Here is a 23389-nt window from a genome sequence, read left to right on the forward strand (position 1 = left end):
TTTCTGATAACAATCACACCTACCATTCTTTAAAGATCTTAATTTTCTAGTCGCCGTTTAAAATTTAATGAAGGCATTTGATCAAGTAGGCAATGACATGGTCCTGGCAATAATGCTTTTCAATTAGCTTTACCCCTGCGCTTCTATTATTTTGCTACTTATTACCTCTCAAACTGGATGCAAAGGGAATTATAAATCAATTTCAGTAATTGAACTGTACTGCCTGTAATAGCTGGAGTTAGTCAGGTGAGTACTTTGGGCCCCATCTTTCAGAGGCGACCTATGTCAAAAGTTTGCTATTGCTATTGTACTACAATTTGCTATTGTCGGCCTCTGTGATGCAATAGAAATGTGCAATTGTGCATGTGACACATAAGGTCTCTGATTCTCTTTCTTTGTAGCTAAGACATGTAATCTGTCTTGCAGACAGTGGATATTCAAAAGAATATTGAGAATATTGAGGTACTCATATCAAATAGCCACTGAATTAAAGCTGAGTGAATTACCTATATGTGTTCACCACAGATAATAATATAAAAGTCTCAGAGTGTTCTCGGAAGAAGGAATTAAAAAAATGTGAATGTACCCATTTTACGATGGCCGGTTTGATTATTAGGTGAAAAAAGTGAAAACTTGGCTACGCATATGCGAAACTAATTTCTTAGTAGGAATAATTTATGTAGAAAAGACATATTTTTTTTTAATATAAATCCGAATTGATGTTATCATTATGTTAAGGATAGAACTCTCTTGGGTTGAGTAGGGTAGATTATAATAACACTTTTGGCAACATTAAAATCTTTTGAAGACGTCCAATCTTCTATCAAATTCAGTTATGTCAATGTCAATTCAAGGCGTGGCATTGACAAGTTTAGTTGATAGATTTAATTATGGCTTTGTTTGTTTTGTTTTCTTTTTTTGATTGTGGTATTTGAAATATAAATACTCTGACGTTGTTTAATATTCTTGATTCAACTTATTCAAGGGCAAGTTCCGATATATAATCAAAATAAATGATGAGTTATTGTTTATAACAAACAAACAACGTATGTACCTTACCGGCTTTTTTAATTCGCGTGCAATAGCATAGAAGTTGACTCAAACTGATGTTATATATTTGAAAAATACTTACCTCAAGAATTTGCAACTACAACTCAAGAACTCGTTAAAATTTAATCATTGTTTAGCCATTTCAAACCAAAACAACAATGCAAGTGGAACACAGGTAAGCCCTAACTAAATCGCCTTTAACTCACAAAATGTTTACTTTCCCTAAAAGTTTTACAATGCTTTTATCTAAAACTAATTTTGTTTCCTAACTAGCCAATTTCATAGCTTTTGGTTTTAAATAATTATTTACAAATTGTTACACTTTCAATTGGTTAATTTGTATTGCTGGTTTCTGTCCCCGTAGTATGTGACACGCGCGACGTTTCGCTTTTTATAATGACGTGAAACGGGACAGCGATAGTTTTTCTATATATAAAAATTAAAATTTATTTTCCAGGATTGTACATTTGGACTTGAAGGGTGCTCCTTGGAAGATTCCTTATTTAGAAAAGGTAATCTTGTTCATAGATCAATACTGTCAGTACTTATATTATACTTTTACAAAAACATAAGTGTGTTATATTTTTGTAAAAGTATATTATGTTATACTTTTACTAATACATAAGTGAGACCACTATAATATATTATGTACTAATATACATATAAGTGGTCCGATTCTAAAGTCCTGAAAAAACCTCACCGCGCCTGATACCAAACATGGACAATTTTTTTTATAATATTAATGACTCATTCATTCATATAATCCCTTGTGGGGTAGACAGAGCAAGCAGTCTCGGAAGACTGATAGGCCACATTCAGCTGTTAGGCTTAAGTTAGTTAAGCTGTTAGGTTGATGTTATTGCATGATCATTCAATATTATTAATTTTATCAGTTCCTGTAGTCAAAGTGGATATTCTGATTCCAGGTATTACTGAAAGCCAAATCATGGGGCGCTACCGGAGCCCTGTTCGAATGGGAAGACACATTTCCGTATAATGGAGAGCTTGTGGCATTAGGAAGTATCATGGGATGCGGGGGAGACGGCATGTACACAATAGACGAAGTTAATTATATCATGAGATTTTGTAAAGAAAATAGCTTGGAAGTTGTAAGTTTCTGCTATGTGAAAAATGCAATTATTTATACCACTAGTCCTGTCTATATCTGTATGCACAAATATTACACATAAACAGATAAATTAATTTGATGCATTTTTAAGATAATGATCTAGCTGGGTTTCATGTTTGTGAGATTTTATTTTTTCATATTTTCATTTAAAACCATTTGAAGATTTTGTTAGTCTATGAGTGGTCTACGATAATTTAAGTGCCTTGGTCCTGTGGCAGAATCTATGTATGTCTATCACATAGTATGTACTAAGTTTGATTCCCAACTATTTATTAGTACAAGTATTTTGTGCATGGAAGAAATTTACTTTGTGTGTTCAAAAGTCACTTTATTCTGATTTCAGATCCAATTAATCCAAACCATGGGTCACATGGAGTTTGTACTGAAGCACCCAGCATATGCACCTCTCCGGGAACTCCCAGAGTCTCCCACCTCGCTCTGTCCGTCCAAACCGGAGTCCCAGGTTCTAGTCCGAGCCATGCTCGAACAAGTGCTGGATGCTCAGCCTGATGCGGCTTATTTACATATTGGAGCTGATGAGGTGAATAATTTTGGTTTGATACAAGAAAATATATAGTGTTTTGCTTTTGTGATAATTTCTACTAAGGATAAGGGTATGAATATATGTATGTACATACATACATATAGTCACGTCTATATTCCTTACGGGGTAGACAGAGCCAATAGTCCCGAAAAGACCGAATGGCCACGTTCAGCTGCTCGGCTCAATGATGGAATTGAGATCCAAAAAGTGACAGGTTGCTAGCCCATTGCCTAAAAAAAGGATCGCAATTTTATAAGCCTATCCCTTAGTCGCCTTTTACGACATCCGTGGGAAAGAGATGGAGTGGTCCTATTCTTTTTTGTATTGGTGCCGGGAACCACACGGCACTGCCGGGAACCACACGGCACTATATGTATGTATTTTCCAGGTATGGTACACAGGTGTATGTTCAGATTGTAAAAAGAAACTAGAAGGGAATGCACACGGAACAGTATCACTTTACCTGGAACACATACAAAATTTAGCTCTATTCCTGAAAGAAAAGAGACCAAATTTGACTATCTTGATGTGGGATGATATGTTAAGGCCCATGAGTTTGGATACATTGAAATGTGAGTATTTTTTACATTATTAATATGTACAAGAAATTGTTGTATACAGATATATGATCAGGCCCATCAGTCTTTTTAAGACTGTTTACCCTGTAAGGCATATAGACGTGATCATATGTATGTATGTATGATCAGATTTGGAATGATATGTTAATGTCCATGAGTTTGGGCACATTGAAATTGTATGTTATAAATTAATAATAACAAGAATGAAGAAATTGTTATACACTTAAATATGACTGACAAATTTCATCGTCGCTCAACATCAGGTGAGATGGAAGACAAACGCCTAATCCAATCTATACTAATATTATAAAGCTGAAGAGTTTGTTTGTTTGTATGAACGCGCTAATCTCAATAATTACTGATTTGAATTGAAAAATTCTTTTTGATTTGAATAAACCATTTATCGACGAAGGCTAAAGCCTTCGTCGATAAATGGTTAATGGTTAATATAAATAAATGGTTAATAAATAAATAATATATATAATAGCCTAAAGATATAAATAATAGCCTAAAGGCTATATACCTATATATAAAGAGAAAATAAATAATGGAAAATGTGAAAAAAAAAACGGGGAACGTTATTCATCCATCAGGGCTTCAATGATGCCCAATATAACTATTCCACGCGGACGAAGTCGCGGGCACAGCTAGTAAATTAATAATTACAAGATTAAAGAAATTGTTATACACTAAAATATGACTGACAAATTATATACTTACCATCAGGTGAGATGGACGACAAATGCCTTATTTCAATATTGAATTAAAAAAAAAAATGTTACAGCGTACAAACTAGGCGAGTTGGTGCAACCAGTGGTGTGGGATTACAATGTGGTGCACCATTTCAACATACCACCAGATTTGTGGACCAAATACTCGGAGATGTTCCCGAAGGTGTGGGCCGCTTCGGCGTTTAAGGGCGCCAATGGAATTAATAAGGTAAATATTAATACACTAACCGTGCCCGCGACTTCGTCCGCGTGGAATAGTTATTTTGGGCATCATTGGAGTCCTCAAGGATATAATATAATTTTAGAATAATTAAAGAATAATTTTCCCCGTTCTTTTTTTTGCATATGCCATTATTTCTTTGCTCCGTATAGTTGCAGCGTGATGTTATATAGCCTAAAGCCTTCTTCAATAAAAAAATTCGAACCAGTATTTCTTGAGATTTGAGCGTTCAAACAAGATGATTACATCTATACTAATATTATGAAGCTGAAGAGTTTGTTTGTTTGTTTGAACGCTCAAATCTTAATATTAATATTAATAAGGTATATAATGATATGTGCCGTGTGGTTTCCGACATATTATATAAATAGGATCACTTCATCTCTTTTACATTGATGACGTAAATGGGGACTAAGGGTATAGAAATTTGGGCTTCTTTAAGACAATTTATTTGAATCTCAACTCCATCATTAAGCCAAACAGCTTACCGTGGCCCGGCAAGGGATATAAACATGATAATATGTATGTATTTTTGTCGTAAATACCCTTAGTCCCCAAGGGTTTAGGCACACTTATCTAGCACATTCATCTCTATATATATATATACGTGAATATAAAATACCCGATGCAGAATCATAGTCTTTAAGGCGCGTTCGTTTGTATGTATGTATGTATGTTTTTTAATTTTTTTTATTGTTTTTATAGGTGATATCGCCTGCCAGTAGATACGTGAGCAACCACGTGGCTTGGGTGAATGAATTTGAAAAATATCCGAATATCAATTTCGCTGGAATCATATTGACTGGCTGGTCGAGGTATTGATTTGAGTTTTCATCGCGTTTTCCATTCGGATTACTTAGCATAAGTGAGAGTCTGGTATAAACATTATTACATATTGTAAAGTCCCGTATTTGCTCTGTCTGTCTGTATGTATACGTTTTTCTCGGTAAGTTGTGTACGGATTTTGAAATGTCGGAAAGAGGGTTTTTTGAGGTAGGTTTTTTATAAATGCTACCGGTGCGAAATCGGAGCTAGTATTTTATAAAGTTTATAATTATGTCTCATAAAACACATACATATATAATATACACCATATAATATAGTTTTGTAATGTCCATCTTTTTAAATATCCGTAGCCCTACTCAATGAATAGAAAACATATAATTTCGCGTGAACATAGGAAAAAATAGTTACATTATGCAAATATTAGATTAAAATTTAAATAATTATTTTATACATTCTCTAGATTCGTTGTGATAATTACATACATACATATAATCACGTCTATATACATTGCGGGGTAGACAGAGTCAACATTCTTGAAAGCACTGATAGACAACGTTTAGCTATTTGGTTGTAATAATTAATTGGTGTTATTATTAATTTTTTTTAAGGTACGAACATTTCAGCCCACTCTGTGAGATATTGCCTGTTTCTATGCCGAGTTTGGCGAGCTGTTTGAGTACTGTGGCCCAAGTTGACGGCCGACCATTAGGTTTGTACGACTCCCACTGTCATTATATAACGTCCGAACATTTATAAGCTATTTAATAAATGATTTAGTACATTTTAAAAATAGATTTTAACGTATTGCAATAAAACACACAGTCCTTTAAGTATTAATTTTTGCACATTGTGATTGAACAGAATTTTATAATGTGGGGATACATATGGTCACGTCTATATCCCTTGCGGGAGATCCAGAGAATGTATCGACGCAATATCTATAAAACCACAATCTCGCTGAAAAAACAATCAGAACCAAACAAGTTCGTCCGTCCATTCGAAAATGGATCTTAAAATAAAACACAAAATGTGCCGTGTGGTTCCCAGCACCAATACAAAAAAGAATAGGACCACTCCATCTCTTACCCATGGATGTCGTAAAAGGCGACTAAGGGATAGGCTTATAAACTTGGGATTCTTTTGTAGGCGATGGGCTAGCAACCTGTCACTATTTGAATCTCAATTCTATCATTAAGCCAAAAAGCTGAGCGTGGCCATTCAGTCTTTTCAAGACTGTTGACTCTGTCTAGCCCACAAGGGATAGAGACATGACCATATGTATGTATGTATGCATATCTATTCTTTTTTTTTCCTTTTAGTTTTCCTCCACTTAGTAATACTACTGGGATCAGGGGGCAGGTTTGAGTGTTCCCAGTTGCACCCTCCGCTTTACTATACCACGGTGTGCAGTATCGATTGAATAACTACCGTATCTTTATACCGTATTAGATTTATTTCTCTTGTTCTGCGCCAACGCCAATCTCCTGTTTAGTTTCCTTCCACCCAAAGGTTGACTGGAAGAGATTGCATTAGCGATAAGTCCGCCTTTGTACCATCTACATACATACATACATATGGTCACGTCTATATCCCTTGCGGGGTAGACAGAGCCGACAGGCTTGAAAAGACTGAATGGCCACGTTCAGCTACATATTTGGCTTAATGATAGAATTGAGATTCAAATAGTGATAGGTTGCTAGCCCATCGCCTAAAAAAGAATCCCAAGTACCATCTCCATCTGTTTTATGTTGTTTTGTATGTTTTACTCTTATGGTGCAATAAAGAGTTTTATCTACAGTAGAACTCCAATTATCCGAATTAATGGGGACCGGGACCCATTTGGATAATCAAATATTCGGATAATTGCCATGAAGAACTTGATTGATTGATTTGATTCGGATAATCGGCGATTCGGATAGTCGGAGTTCGGATAATTGGAGTTTTACTGTATCTATCTTTTTATGTGAATGTTTCAGAAACGTCAGTGTGTGAAGATTTGCCGGCCGAGGAATGGCCCGGCAGCCATCTTGCTAAATGCATCAGATACGCTATCTCATTGACTGAGGATTGTCAGAAATTTGTTGCTGGGTCAGTAGTTTATTTTTACTCGTTTTATATTTATACATACATACATATAATCACGTCTATATCCCTTGCGGGGTAGACAGAGCCAACAGCATTGAAAAGAATGATAGGCCACGTTCAGCTATTTGGCTTTAAGATAGAATTGAGATTCAAATAGTGACAGGTTGCCTAAAATTAATATTTATATTTGCTTTTATTTTCGGAACCTCTCTCCCGTGGCAATAACCAATTGGAAAACATACATACAATCACGTCTGTATCCCTTGTGGGGTAGACAGAGACAACAGTCTTGTAAATACATACATAAAATCACGCATCTTTCCCGGAGGGGTAGGCAGAGACTACCTCTTTCCACTTTCCACGATCTCTGCATACTTCCTTCGCTTCATCCACATTCATTCTTCAAACTTATATTATATTATATAATATTCATAACTCTCTTCATACAAGCTCGGCGTAAATACTTATAATTATATCAGCTGTTTGGCTTAATGATAGAATTGAGATTTAAATATTGGCGTGTTGCTAGACCATCGCCTGAAAGAAGAATCCCAAGTTTATAAGCCTATCCTTTGGTCGCCTTTTACGACGTCTACGGAAAAAAGATAGTCTTATTTTTATTGGTGCAGGGAACCACACGGCACTATGGAAAAAGGTTGTCTATACTACTGCTGAAGGTACGGTCACGTTCATAATTGCAGTCATAGTTCGCAAAACTTTATAGCTTGCACCACTGCTACCACTCACACATTCACACAAATAACACAATAAACAACAAGCGGTGAAACGTTGGGTAACGCGCCATCAAGAAGAGGGTAGTGAAAAAAAAAAAGTCGTCCGCTAATCAACACAGCGACACGCCACACAGCGGAGATCCATGGTGGACCAGTACGAAAATAATGGCTTCATACCGACCTGAACATTTGCGGAACAGTTCGACACATCAGTGGTTACTGTTCGTTGAGTTTGCACCGTGAGGGACTGCACCACAGACAGCCAGCAAGAAAGCCGTATTTATCAGAAATAAATAAGCAAAAACGTTTAGAATTTGCTCGGCAGTATTTGGATTTTAACTGGAAAAAAGCGATATTTACGGACGAAAATGTTCGTTTACGTCATCGCAACACGGTAGGCTTCATTTATGGCGAAGAAATGCAACTCGATATGAAGAAAAAAATATTGTGCCAAATATGGAGTCTGGACACATATCTGTAAATATGTGGGGCTGGATGAGTGCTGCTGGACCTGGGGAACAGGTGTGGATAGCAGGACGCGCTACAGCTGCTCATTATGTGCAAGTGCTGCAAGAAACCATGTTACCAACTGTGCGGTGTATTTATCCGATTGATGATATGCCAACAATATCATTTGTGCAAGACAACTTCCCTGTGCATCGAGTCCATATAGTGCGTGAAAGGTTCTGCCAATTTATATTAAAAGTACTAATTACTTAGATAGTATTTTAAGGACAGCTTCAATATCTTTTCTTTATGAAAACGAATAATTAAGCTGTAACCTTAATAATAGGAGATAAGTGGATGATACAATTAGTGTAATATACTATATATGTATAGCTTTATATAATCATCAATGTGTAAATAAAACTATAGGTAAACTGTTTCAATAAAATTTACTAATTTTAATTATTGAATGTTTTATTTTGCTCCCTCTTGTTTAATATTTCTTGCTGATTTCCGTGTTTGAAGACACGGGTATTGTAATTCTTAGATATCAGTTAGTTAGTTAGTCAGTCAGTTACTTAGTTCAAATGGCACCTTGAAACATTAAAAATTGTCAGTAACACTAAAATAGACAAAAAAATCCTTGAATAACTTCGGAATCCAAGTAACGCTAGTAACTAGAACAAGCGAGTGTGAGCAAGCGAGATTATCTCATATATCTTAGATCTCACTTGCTCACACGAAATAATAAAATTGCTACCCAATAACTTTCAAAGGAACCACCTACCTATGTTAGGGTCGTGTGCAGACAAACTTTCAACCTTATTGAAATGACATAAGTCTGGCAGTCGCAGGCTTCCCTCTATAGGCAAATCTTATGCAAATAATGAGAGACGACGATATCTCGATCGACAATTATCGGGCCCAGTTCGGCGAATGTTAATTACCGTCTCTTTCTGTTTTGTTATGTTATATGTCATAGAATAATAAACTCTTTTACTTAGTAATCATTGTCATTAAAGACCGTATTAATTTGAAGGAATATTTATTCTTTTTAAATATGCATGTGTGTGTATATCTAGTGGAACCACAGTGCACGCTATTTTAACCCGTAAGAATTTTAAAACTATGACTGCAGATATGAACGCGATCGTACATATATGTTTACTTTATTTCTTATTTGATTCAGTCATCATCAGTACCTATCGTTTAACACTTAAATGATTATAAAGGAAAGGCTAATATACTTGGGATTCCTGTAGGTGATGGGTTAGCAACCTGTCACTGTTTGAATCTCAATTCCATCACTAAGCCATACATCTGAACGTGACCTTTCAGTCGCAGGTTCAAATTCAAAATCAAATTTAAAATTTTCATTCATTATTATAGGACACTTCATATCACTTAATTGTCATATCTTTTGGTTTCACAAAGACGTCAAATATATATCTTACTACAAGGGATGTGGACTATATGTATGTATGATTTTAAATACTAGGTAAGTATTTAACAAATAAAAATACAAGATGCATGTATTTAAATACATTGTTATCCTTTTAAACTAGTTTAAGTACCTTTAAGTACCTACGCATTACGCATATGAACTCATAATCCAAATTATACCCACTTATTATACTAACTCTAAGTGGGTTACTAAACTAATGATATGTTATCCTAAATTGTTTACATTCTTAAACTCTCTTATACGAGTACTATAAGTTAACTATGTACTTACCTAATGTTTCATTGATTAGTTTCGCTCAATTTTCAAAGTTCATTTGTATTTCGATTACATTTTAAGAAAACCGTACTTTCTTACTTAGTTGGGTTCTCACAGGTAAGTATTTTTATATTCGTGTTATTTTTTTAAGCAGAAACTTAAATTAGAAAGAAGCTTATATTTATTTATAATATTATAAATGCGAAGAATGCTTTTACGCGAAAACTATTGAACGGATTTTTATAATACAGTAAAGTTAAAATTTATAAAGATTTAAAGCTGACGAAGACGCGGGTAACAGGTAGTCATTTCTCATTTCCGACACAAAAAGAGAATTAAAATTAGTTTCGGCTAAGTCTGGTATCTTCTGGTGTAGGTACTGGTAATTCAGGTCAGGTCAGCTCATTGATCGGACATTGGTGAAAACTGGACCGATTGGGTTCTTGATTGACTGCTTCCTTGACTCTATGAGAGCTCTAGTTTCCTGTTATGTTAAAGTACTTGGTGTAAATTTAACGACTTTTAAAAATAGGTACCTAGGTATTTGTGTAAAGTGTTAGAAATCATAGAGATAAAAAAAAGTTTGGCGTGTGGTTCAATAGAAAAATGAATAGGACCACTCCATCTCTTTCCCTTGGATGTCGTAAAAGGCGACTAAGGGATATGCCTATATACTTGTGATTCCTTTTTTAGGCGATCGGCTAGCAACCTGTCACTATTCGAATCTTAATTCTATCATTAAGCGAGTAAAGTGGAGTAGTTCTATTATAAAGCGTCAGAAACCACACGGATAATCGTTGTAGTTAAATAAATAATACTAGCAATCAAATCTTATCTAAATTTTAGTGTCACACTTTAAGAATAATCTTGTTTATTTTTTTTTAAGGTAGAATTAGTTATTTGAGAAAAACATAATAAAACATTTTTACTTATTAATGTTCTGATTGGAGTTATAAGCCGTTGACTGTACCTACAATGGCGACAATGATATGCATTCGTTGTCGACTCACGGCGCATCCTTGCTATCAAACAATAGGCTGTTTTATATGCAACTGTCATGGTGACGCTATTCAGAGGTTGTGCTAGTCAAAGTCAAAATATTTACTTGATGGTGTGTTGAACACTGTTCACGAGTATTTATGTGGTCAAAAGTTCAATTGAGCAATATTTGTTTAGTTGGAAATGCTCCTTTAACTGGTCAGGTTTTATGATAATAACTAGAAAATTTTAAAAAAATATATGAACGAATCCAATCTCCAATTTCTTATTTTTTCACAATTAGGTAGTTGCCAAAACAAGCAAAAGGAATATTTAATTTAGTTAATTTTAAGTTAAGGTTGAGATTCGCCCGCGTAAATTTCGCTATATTCTATGACTTCACACAAAAGTTCACAAAACAACATGTACTTAAATATACGTCTTACGCCCAATATTTTATTATTACTTATTTATTAGACATTGAATTATAATGTTTCACCCTGTTACTGTATTGCGTAGCAAATCTTTAGAAAACAAACATTCCAATGTTGTTTGAAGTCGGTTGAAAATGTATAATACCTAAGTCACTAAAATGCTAAAAAATGTCTACAGTTTTATGATACGAAGTCATAAGACCTCATACCATTTGCCGCCAATAATTTATATTTTATTACGCAAATGTGTCAAGACCGTTTCCAGCACACTTGTCTCTGGCCGACGTCCAAAGTCTCGTGTTTCCGAAAAGCAGACAAACTTACGTAAAGCGTAGGTGTCAGCTGAAAATAAACTTTTAGTATTGTCAAAACGCCAGGGAAATAATATAGAAAGAAGAAAAAAAAATTATTGGTTTTAAATCAATGCCCCGGGTTCGAATCTCAGCCAGGGCACGATGTGATACTAATAAGAATGAATGCCAAAATTTCTATTCTAAGTATGGACAATTATGAAGTTGACGTTATTGATAAATATGCTACGGTGCAGTTTGTTACCGTTTCTTCTGCACTGACGCTTTAGAAGCGGCAGAAAACCTAGTTTTAAGGTATTTATTTGATGTTAACCAATGTCGTGAATCCAAAATATATGACAATTATTATGTGATGTTGAAATGTCCCATAATAAATAATAGATAAAGATTTGGAATTTGAATTTGAAAAACGAACTTTCTCTGATTAGCCTGGGTCTTAGATTGTCTTTTATAAGTATTAATTATAAATATAGTATCGTATCACAATTTAAATCTCGAGCTTACTTCGAGACTAACTAAATCTGTGTAATCTGTCTCATATATATTTATATAATATATTTAATTTTCATTTTGAGCTAACACCATGTTGAATATGTTCACCCGTATTTATAGGTAATTTACCTTTCATAACATCCACAATAAAAAGATGAAGTAGTTATAACCTAATCTTAAGTAAAAAAAAAACCCAATAGTTGACTGGTAGATAATGCTTCTAGCATTAAGTCCGCCAATTGTGCTATACATTTGTTTGTTTGTTTGTAAACTTTTTATTGCATTAAGAAATATAACAAAAAAAAAACAATCGTTGGATGAAAGCCCACGTTATCGGCTGTTTGGCTGAATATTGAGATTTAAAAAGTAAATATTTGCCTTTCCCTTAGTCGTCTTTTACGACATGGTCCTATTTTAAAAGTGCCGGGAACCACACGGCACACAATTTAAATATATTATAAACACAGATAGGAAAATCCAAATGTTTTGAAAATTATCTTCATTATCATACTTAAGATACATGAGTAGATATCATCTATATAGCTTAGATATCACCTGATAAATGTTGCAATCTTGTTATTTTGATTGTCCTTTGACACCATCTTGATTTATTGATCAATCTGATTGAAAAAAAGCTACTCATTATATCTAAGTATCAAAAAAAGTAGGTAAGGGATATAGACGTGATTAGGTATATGTGTGTAGGCATGTATAATTTGCGAACGTTTTTATTTAATTTCTGAGTTTTATGCCCGTACCCCTGATTGGCTTATACAAAACTTTATTTGCACGGGAAGTGAAAAACACACAAACAAACGTTAACAAAATACCTAACTAAGTAAACACATAATACATTTTAAAATTTCTGACTTTACTTAAAAAAACCAAATACCTATTTAATAAGTATTCTTAGGTTTCAATATAGTACTCGTACTATACTTATTTCTCGAAATAATTCATCAATAAGACAAAAAAAAACGAAAAACTAGGTAGGTATTTATAAATTGTAATAATCATATGTTGAAGAAATAAACTCAATATTTATTTCGTGAACAAAGTTTTGTTCACCAAATAAATATTGAGTTTATTTCTTCAAATAAACTGCCAAGTCAGTCAAACATAATCTGCAACAGATAATCCTACTACTATTATAAAGGCGAAAGTTTGTATGGATGTTTGTTACTCTTTCACGCAAAAACTACTGAACCGATTACCATGAAATTTGGTATGTAGGTAGCTGAAGACCCAGAATAACACATAGGCTACTTTTTATCCCAGAGTTCCCGCGGGATTGATAGGGTTTCCATGCGGACGAAGTCGCGGGCGGCCTCTAGTGTAAAATAATCCAGCAGTCTGCTCGACAGCTCATCATTATGCGCTAAACCAAGGCTGGTTAAAGACCTATCAAGGCCGAACTATGTAGGCTTAGGAGTGGCAGGTTATCTGTTAAATAGCAAAACAAGATTGTTATGGTTAGAATACACATACCTACAAACATATAATCACTTATATACCTACCTACTTATGTATATCTGTCTATGACAGAGCCAACAGTCTTGAAAAGACTGAAAGGCCACGTTGCTAGCCGATGTTCTACAAGATGAATCTCAAGTTTATTAGCTATTCCCTTAGTCGCCTTTTACGATATCCACGGGAAAGTGATGGAGTGGCCCTATTCTAAATGCCGAGAAGCTCAAGGGTTTGAACAACTTTAGGATATACTTTTATATATGTACTAGCTTTGGCTGCGACTTGCCGATTCCGTGGGATTTTTATAAATCCTTTCTCAAGCCATCAAGTCTCCAATACATCAGTTACAAAAATCGCACTTCGTGTTTGGCGGCTTTTGGCACTAATATGGTATACTATATACTATACTTAATATTATAAAGCTGAATAGTTTGTTTGTTTGAACGCGCTAATCTCAGGAACTACTGGTGCAAATTGAAAACTTCTTTTTGTGTTGAATATATCATTTATCGAGGAAGGCTTTAGGCTATGTAACATCACGCTGCAACTTTCAGGAGCGAAGAAATAATGTAAAATGTGAAAAAAAAACTTATTTATACTTGAGGGCTTCAATGATGCCCAAAATAACTATTCCACGCGGACGAAGTCGCGGGAACAGCTAGTTAAGAATAAGGCGAAATGTGTAAATATATTGCTATCTTAAACGGGGTATGCCACTCAGTTGAGAGAGAAATTCGGAAAATATACAGTATAACTAAGTTTTGAAAACAGTCACATAAAATAATAATAAAGTTTGATTAGATTTTTATAGATTAGGTTAATATAGCTGTTCCGTTTGAAACAGATTATCGTAAGGCATTACAGGCGGTCGATAGCCACCTTCAGGTCAGCACCTTACCTCGAGTTCATCCCCTCAGCTCGATTCCAACCTCGGCCCAACCGGTTATGTCTCAGCCGAGTTAGCTCCTTTCGAATGCCTGTACGGTCTAAGTTTTAGAATGTTATTTTTATCTGTACCTACTAATATTATAAAGCTGAAGAGTTTGTTTTTTTGAACGCGCTAATCTCAGGAACTACTGGTTCGAATTGAAAAATTCTATGTGTTGAATAGACCAATTATCGAGAAAGGCTTTAGGCTATATAACATCACGCTACAACTATTAGGAGCGAAGAAATAATGGAAATAGTGAAAACCGGGGTAACTTATTCATCCCTGAGGGCTTCAATGATGCCCAAAATAACTATTCTATAAAAGATAGTTAAGGATATTTCTTTTCAAGAAGCCGAACACAGTTTGGAGCAATTATAAAAATTGATTCAATTGTTTTTGCCTTACAACTCAGGCTTTCGTTTGTGGACCGCGTTGCAATAAGGTTTTTGGCCATCAAATTTCAAGCTAGCATAACAGGCTATACTATATTTAGGTATCTTAGTGTAATCACACACAAATCACGAAGCAATAACATCTTTCTTGAACTTCAGATTTATTTCTACTACTTAGTGTACAGGGAACGCTTATGTAAAGCGAAAAATACAATTTTCATTTCCACAGGGATTGTGGAGTGCCCTTTTTGTCTACCCATAGATCCCATAATTATTATGGGACGTCAGTCAGGATTGACTGCTCCTTCATATATAGATCACTATATATTATAAGTGCCGTGTGTGTCCGGCGGACCAATATAAAAATAATTTTCCGTTTCTTTCCATGGATGTCGTAAAAGGTGACCAAGGGATTGGCTTATAAACTTGGGATGCTTCTTATAGGCGATGGGCCAGCAACTTGTCATTATTTGAATCTCAATTCTATTATAATGCCATACAAGTGAACGTGGACGAACTTAATATACATTTAGATAAAGACTTTCTGTACCTAAGACTGTAAACCTTTAAATTTTTACTCTATAAACTCAATCCTTTATAACTGTTTATAAGAAACATAAATTATTGTGAAGCAAAGTCATAAAATGAAAGATATGGTTTCCGTCAGCGATATTAGACGAAATTTTATTAACTTTAGATATTTACATAAAGATTTTTTGCATCTGTTTCATTTATTGCTTATAGATTGTACCTATTTGCAAAAGTAAATAATAAAAAAAATACCTACTCTTGAAAATATTAAGTAGGTATTTAAAATTGCTTTTAGACTGGTTCACGATAAAATCAGAACAAATTCTTGAGTAAATATAACGACTCTTGAAACCAAAGGCCTTAGAATAACTTTATACCTACCTCTATGGTCCTTTGTCTGAGACCTACCTCTATTTCTATTATACTTAATACAGAATATTAAAAAGTACCTAAGTACTATGTATATACTTAGATTAGAGGTGAAAACGTATTTGCCATATGTAAGGCGGGAAGAAACTAGCGTCAATAAGGTGTTGCCTGTTAATAATTTAACAAAAATAATTCTTAACAATATGGCCACCTTTTGCTATTTATTGTTATTGTTGCAATCACTTTAATATGGCATATGTACCTATGTGTTAACAAAAATTATTCATAATAATATGTATGACCTTTTTCTATTCATTATTTATTGCCATGAACAAAGCAATCACAACATACGGCATATTATTATGTGTTATCTTCTCTCGCTCTACACCTTTCGGTTACCCTGAATAACAGAAAGAGATGGAAGATTGAATGGGTCTGATTATACTTGTATATAACTACAGTAGTCAATTGTGTCAAGGTGAATTCAGGGATGGTCGTAATTTTATCACCCCATTTATTTTCCGCGAGGCCGTTGTAAAAATAAATCACTTTTGGGAGTGTCGCGCTCTCGCTTGCCTACTTACCATTTTACACGATACTTTTGCCTGACTTAGTATCGGCAGGGAACCTTTCATCCCGGTAAAAACTATAATTCCCGTGGGTTTAGCGAAAAACCTGTATTATTTTGTAGGTGGCTTAATTTTTTTTAATATTTCTCAGATATTTAATCGTTTCGTATAAGGTTTTACTGTCAATCGTTTTACTGAAATTATGCGTAACTTTGATTTTTAGATGATTATTATATACTAGCTATATTAAAACTAGCTAATTATGCACTTTTAGTTACATACATACCGACATCTTTGATTTATTACTATAGCCTCAATTTCTTGTGTTCGTCTCTCATTAGCCAAACTTTAAATATCATAAAATGTTATCTGTAAGCGTGTTTGCTCTACTTTCGCCTAATGTTAGTTTTATCGTTAAAACAGTTTTAGAATTAATGGATTTAGGAATTAATTTATAATAGCAATTTAGATACGTCAGACGAAACACGCGACACTTTATTTGGGAAATATTTTTTTTGTTAAAAATAAAATTTTGTAAGAAATCTATTATAACATCTAACTTATTATTTGGATTAATATTATTTTAAGGAATATTGAAATTTGTTAGTTTTGTGTCTTAAATATAACTGATTTAAGTATTTTTTATTTTATTTCAGGTCAATTTTTTGAGGCATATTCAAATGTTGGCAACACTAGCAGTTTGAATCTTCATGCCAACGGAGCATACGGAATTCCGGAGATCAGGACTAAACAAAAGTGAAGTTTTCAAGACGCTGAGATCGAGGACTAGCCGGTCCTTGATGTACTCGACAAGTTACAAGCTTTGCGCCCAAAAACTTTACTTGACTAAGAGACCCTGTCGCTATTCCGCTAGAGACCCAAGATTAAGACACTGGTCCAGAGAATTCTTCTCTTACACTTACAACCAATCTCTTCATTGGTTCTAATCGATTCGACAGAATCGTCCTTTAGAGGATTGACTTAGAAACTCAAGTACGTACGCGACGAGTACTTTCAAACAGGTCGTCTCAAAGACTAATGGACACTGAAAGAGTCTATTCAAATGGAGTTCCAGGTAAAGAGAAAACGATCAAATATGAACACAAAGTACCGTCTGAAGAGGAGAAGACTACGTCTCCTCTCCTTAATAAAATCAATGACTTCAAGTACATTGATGAAAAAGATGACAAATTAGAGCGAGATGTGAAAGACGAAAAGCCTAAAGAAGATCTCAACAAAGTGAATTCTATGAAAACGGATTCACATTCACCTAAAAATTCTTTAGCTGTGGGATATAAAAATGAGAAACACGACGATGATGCCACTTCAAATAATGAAGGGGTTAAATTCTTTGGTTTGGGAGAGGTTGATAGTATCTGTTCAAGTAAACCTCCAGAACAGCCACCGCAAATACCGGACGGCGGATGGGGTTGGGTAGTAGTGGCCGCATCTTTCTTGATTGCAACTGTGGCTGATGGATTAGCATTTTCCTATGGATTGATGCACGACAAATTCGTTGACCATTTTGGCCAATCAGAAGCAAAGACTTCGGTGATTGGCAGTTTATTTATCTCCGTCCCTTTGATAGCAGGACCAATAATGAGCGCATTGGTAGATCGCTATGGTTGCAGGAATATGACTATTCTGGGTGGTGTAGCTTCTACAATTGGATTTGTAGCAGCTTCATTGAGCAATTCTGTTGAGGTGCTATACGTGACTTATGGCCTGATGGCTGGAATTGGAATGGGTTTATTATACGTTACAGCCGTAGTATCTATAGCGTATTGGTTTGAAAAACGAAGAAATTTAGCTGTAGGTTTAGGTTCTTGTGGAGTTGGCTTCGGAACGTTCGTTTATTCACCTCTTACTACTTATTTATTAGAAGAGTATGGATGGAGAGGTGCCTTGTTACTTCTCGCTGGTACAGTTCTTAACGTTTGCATTTGTGGTGCTGTAATGAGAGACCCTGAATGGTTAATACTGGAACAAAAGAAGCAGAGGAAATTGAATCATGCAAAGAAAGCATCAAGTTCTGTATCAATATCAGCAAGATCGGCCAGATCCGGTGGCACAGATTCAGTATATCCAGGAATAGAGGAACTTAAAACTCTAATGAAGAGTGGGGAAACACCGGAATATATTTTGACCACTTTGGTAGCTTCAATAGCTGAAGCAGAAAATCTGGAAGCTACAACAAAACAAAATACAGATTTATCCCACCACAAAGTCAGCTCCGTCGTTAACTTGCCCACATTTTTGAGGCAAAGCGAAAGGGTAAATATATTTTCTTAGTAAACTTTGGCTTTATTTATTCGAAATACCTATAAAGTACAAATTAAATAATTTATATGTAAAAGGGACTATAACTTTAGTTAATAATAATGTTTTTCTTTTCATTACAGCTACCAGTTGAAGTTTTAGAACAATTATCAGCTAACAAACGCCTCTACAACATCGTATTACAAAATTATCCTTCCCTTCTGGCATTGAGAAGCAACTCTGAACAAAAACTCCCTATAGAACCTGCTCCAGAAGCGGCTAAGAGTAAACCAGTGACCATGTCTATGAAACTCAAACTGAAGAAGAAACAGAAGAAAGATTTTGAAACGAAGCTGGAGAAAGTGAGAGAGAAACTTCTACAGCCTATTCCTGAGAATAAAACTCCAGTGATACCACCGAGGCAAGATTGGTTATCGCGACAACTAAATACCGATCATCATTATTTGAGAGACATAAGGGTGCACCGTAATTCTATTATGCATAGAGGTGCTATGATGAATATTGCTAAGTATAAATTGCGAGCCTCATCCTGTCCTGATATTTACAGAAATTCCATGTGGTCGGTAGAAGATGATCAAGAAGAGAAGGTAAGTAAATTAGCATGTTTCATGTTAACTAGATATATGAATTTAAGTAATTTTACACTGATGATTCTGTAAGAATAGTTTTACCTTATATTAATCACCAATGACGATGTTTGTGTTGATGTTTAATATGTTTTTTCAGACATGTCTCCGCCGCATGCTCGACACGATCAAAAAGACATTCGACTTTAACATGTTCACGGAGTTCCACTTTCTCATGATGAATCTCTCAACTCTTGTTTTGTTCATCTGGTTCATTGTTCCTTACTTCTACATCGCCAACTTTATGGAAAAGAGCGGATACCCCGCGTCTGACGGCAGTTGGATGCTCAGTGTTTTTGGGGTCGCCAATATCATTGGTATTGTAAGTATACTATCGTTTTATACTACTTAAAATTATTTATTTTATGATGAATTATATAATTTTTATTTTCGTGATTAAATTTTACATTCATGCCATGAATGAATTTGAATTTGGGCCATGGTCCTGGGTACGTCTTAAAAATTATAACAAAATAATGTATCTGTACATACATACATATAATCACGTCTATATCCCTTGCGAGGTAGACAGAGCCAACAGTCTTGAAAAGACTGACAGGCCACGTTTAGCTATTTGGCTTTAAGATAGAATTGAGATTCAAATAGTGACAGGTTGCTAGCCGATCGCCTAAAAGAAGAATCCCAAGTTTATAAGCCTACCCTTTAGTCGCCTTTTACGACATCCATGGGAGAGAGATGGAATGGTCCTATTCTTTTTTCTATTGGTGCCGGGAATTACACGGCGCAATCAAATCAATAATGTATCTGTAAATGATCTATTTGGAAATTATATTTATCTAAGGGTTTTGCATAAAATTCCTCCATGTTATCGTTATTCTTATAGTACTTATTCAGGCATTAACTTATAACTGTTTGTAAAATTTTCAGGTGGGTCTCGGTTGGATTGGTGATCTTCCTTGGGTCAACATAACCAAGACCTACGCCCTTTGCCTGGTCATCTGCGGTGGAAACATCGTTCTCTTCCCCCTCCTCATCGGATGGCTGGACCCCCACCACCCAGCTAGTTTCTACGCCATAGCCTGCAACGCAGTCATGTTCGGCCTTATGTTCTCCAGCTCATACTCTTACACTCCAAGCATTTTGGTAGAGCTGATCGCTTTGGAAAGATTCACTATGGCTTACGGTCTAGTTTTGCTGAGTCAAGGTGTTGGACATCTAGTTGGTCCGCCTATGGCTGGTAAGATATTAATACTTTTTCTGTAATGAAGTTTTGTATGTATGTATGTATAATTTTATACGTGATATTTTTGTTAATTTTGAAAACACTGAAAAGCAACAAATAATCTCTTACAACTAGTTTATTATTTTTAATTTTCCCTCGTTGAATCGTCAAAAATTCATGTCAAATGTTTTATCTACGCTATTTGTGAACTCTGACGGCTACATTTGATTTAAATTTGTAAATCGATTAGTTTTGAGAAAAATAACCATAAATCGATTCAAGAACAAGGCTTAAAGATTTAAAGACTTCCTTTATTCTATTCTTTTTTGTTACTTAGCTGTAAATCTTCCATAATTACTTATACTTAAATTAATAAAAAGGAGATCTTCCATTAACCTATTTCACGATGTATTTTCAGGTGCACTCAAAGACATAACCGGGTATTGGGACGCAGCATTCTACGTCGCCGGTGTCTGGGTCATCATCTCTGGTTTACTCGTTGCTGTAATACCTTACACCAAGAACTTTAGGATGTGCGGGAATGCTCCACTCGCAAAAGATGCAGCTGGTGAACCGGATCCTAATATTAAGATCATTATAGCGCATTAACATCATGAACAGAAAATTAATCATCACCTTTGTAGTCCGATATGAAACACCAAACACTATTATGGTGGGTCTATCAAATTGTTAAGCAATGACGTGTTTATATATATATATATGCACAGGGTAGGCAATTTAAGATTAATATAAAATTGAGACAAGGATTTTATTGTAACAATTTGTCGATGTATATTTATGAAAAGATTTTCATCTTTGCTATAGATACTCATATCGGACATTAGAAGAGTATCAATGATTCTTGTGATCACTGCAAAATCACTTAGAATATTATCACTAAATATTGTAGCTTTATTACAAAATAAAGTGCCTTACAAGGTTATGTTAAAGTTTTGTGCGTTCGTGGATATTAGATCAGATAGGTTAAAACGAAAGTAATTTATATTTATTTAGATAATTATATGATTCATGCGGTTTCAGTGTGATAAATAGATTAGATTTGTATTTGTATCAGTGTTCGCATGTACTTCCATCGGTTCTGAAACTCTAAAAATATTTTGGAAATGTCTAAAACTGGAATATAAAGCACATAAAAGATAATCATGATTATTCATATTTGTAGACACCTGTTTTCAATTAAGTAGGCAAAACAGTAAAATAATAATGTTCATTTGTCAAGTAATTTATAAACTAACGGGCTGAGAGAAGAAATCCTTCTGAGAGTAAAAATTAAGGGAGAGAAAAAAATATAATTATTAGATATACAACATAATTATTTTGAACAAGTTTCTTAAAAATATAATTCAATCATTATTATCGTAGTTATTGCCTTTCTCCATATCCATTTTTATTTGTAAGTTAATTTTAATTGTTTTCTAAGAGTGACACTGCGTGCCTAGTTTATATCCGTGTTTTGTAGTATTTCACTTATTTATTTTTTAGTTTATAATTATTATGGATAATGCAAATAAGATAATGCAAATCAAATGAACACAAGTGACACAACAAGCATACTTAATAAAAAAAAATACAGGTACTCTTAAACGATTATAATCAGACTTTTTGAAATGTGTTCACATCTTATATTTTTGTGCAGTAGTATTTAGACAACAGGAAGTAGGTACTTATGAAGTAAAGTAATTGTGTGGCGACTATTCATAAAAAAAAATTGTCCTATTCTGCCTTAGATTGTGATGATCATGATAATTATGATATTACCTACCTACGAATTTATTTTTATATTGCATTCGGAAAGTATTGTAGCGTAAGAGTTTTATCTACTTACTTACTTAGAAAGTAACTTAAGGTATACGATATAATCTTATTAAAATTGTAAGGAAATAAAATAAATGTTTGCGATTTGATGATGGGAAGTTATTATTTCTGATAACAATCACATATACCATTCTTTCAAGATCTTAATTTTCTAGTCGCCGTTTAAAATTTATTGAAGGCATTTGATCAAGTAGGCAATGACATGGTCCTGGCAATATTGCTTTTCCATTAGCTTTACCCCTGCGCTTCTATTATTTTGCTACTTATTACCTCTCAAACTGGATGCAAAGGGAATAACAAATCAGTTTCAGTAATTGAACTGTACTAGCAGTAATAGCTGGAGTTAGGCAGGTGAGTACTTTGGGCCCCATCTTTCAGAGGTGACCTATGTCAAAAGTTTGCTATTGTACTGCAATTTGCTATTGTCGGCCTCTGTGATGTAATAGAAATGTGTATGTAACACATAAGATCTCGAATTCTCTTTCTTTGTAGCTAGGACATGCAATCTGTCTTACAGACAGTGGATATTCAAATTAATATTGAGGTACTCATATTGAATAGCCACTGAATTAAAGCTGACTGAATTATATGTGTTTACCACAGATAATAATATAAAAGTCTCAGAGTGTTCACGGAAGAAGGAATTAAAAAAATGTGAATGTACCCATTTTACGCTTGCCAGTTTGATTATTAGGTGAAAAAAGTGAAAACTTGGCTACGCATATGCGAAACTAATTTCTTAGTAGGAAAAATTTATGTAGAAAAGACATATTTTTTTTTAATATAAATCCGAATTGATGTTATCATTATGTTAAGGATAGAACTCTCTTGGGTTGAGTAGGGTAGATTATAATAACACTTTTGGCAACATTAAAATCTTTTGAAGACGTCCAATCTTCTATCAAATTCAGTTATGTCAATGTCAATTCAAGGCGTGGCATTGACAAGTTTAGTTGATAGATT

General features: G+C 34.5%; 2 protein-coding genes across 2 annotated transcripts; both read left to right on the top strand.

Moving 5' to 3' along the window:
* Positions 1–896: 896 nt before the first annotated feature.
* On the top strand, positions 897–17199 carry LOC106140860 (hexosaminidase D-like). Its single transcript, XM_060946993.1, has 10 exons — positions 897–1225; positions 1508–1562; positions 1977–2159; positions 2523–2720; positions 3112–3295; positions 4086–4240; positions 4958–5067; positions 5647–5747; positions 7015–7126; positions 17158–17199. The coding sequence occupies exons 1-10, from the start codon at positions 1209–1211 to the stop codon at positions 17168–17170; spliced, it is 1128 nt and encodes a 375-aa protein (XP_060802976.1). The 5' UTR covers positions 897–1208; the 3' UTR covers positions 17171–17199.
* Positions 17199–22515, top strand: LOC106137057 (monocarboxylate transporter 14-like). Its single transcript, XM_060946991.1, has 5 exons — positions 17199–18775; positions 18904–19368; positions 19508–19729; positions 20296–20605; positions 21009–22515. Exons 1-5 carry the CDS (start codon positions 17540–17542, stop codon positions 21197–21199), a joined length of 2424 nt encoding a protein of 807 aa, XP_060802974.1. The 5' UTR covers positions 17199–17539; the 3' UTR covers positions 21200–22515.
* Positions 22516–23389: the final 874 nt, after the last annotated feature.

This window comes from Amyelois transitella, chromosome 12, assembly GCF_032362555.1.
Source record: "Amyelois transitella isolate CPQ chromosome 12, ilAmyTran1.1, whole genome shotgun sequence".
Classification (NCBI taxonomy): Eukaryota; Metazoa; Arthropoda; class Insecta; order Lepidoptera; family Pyralidae; genus Amyelois; species Amyelois transitella.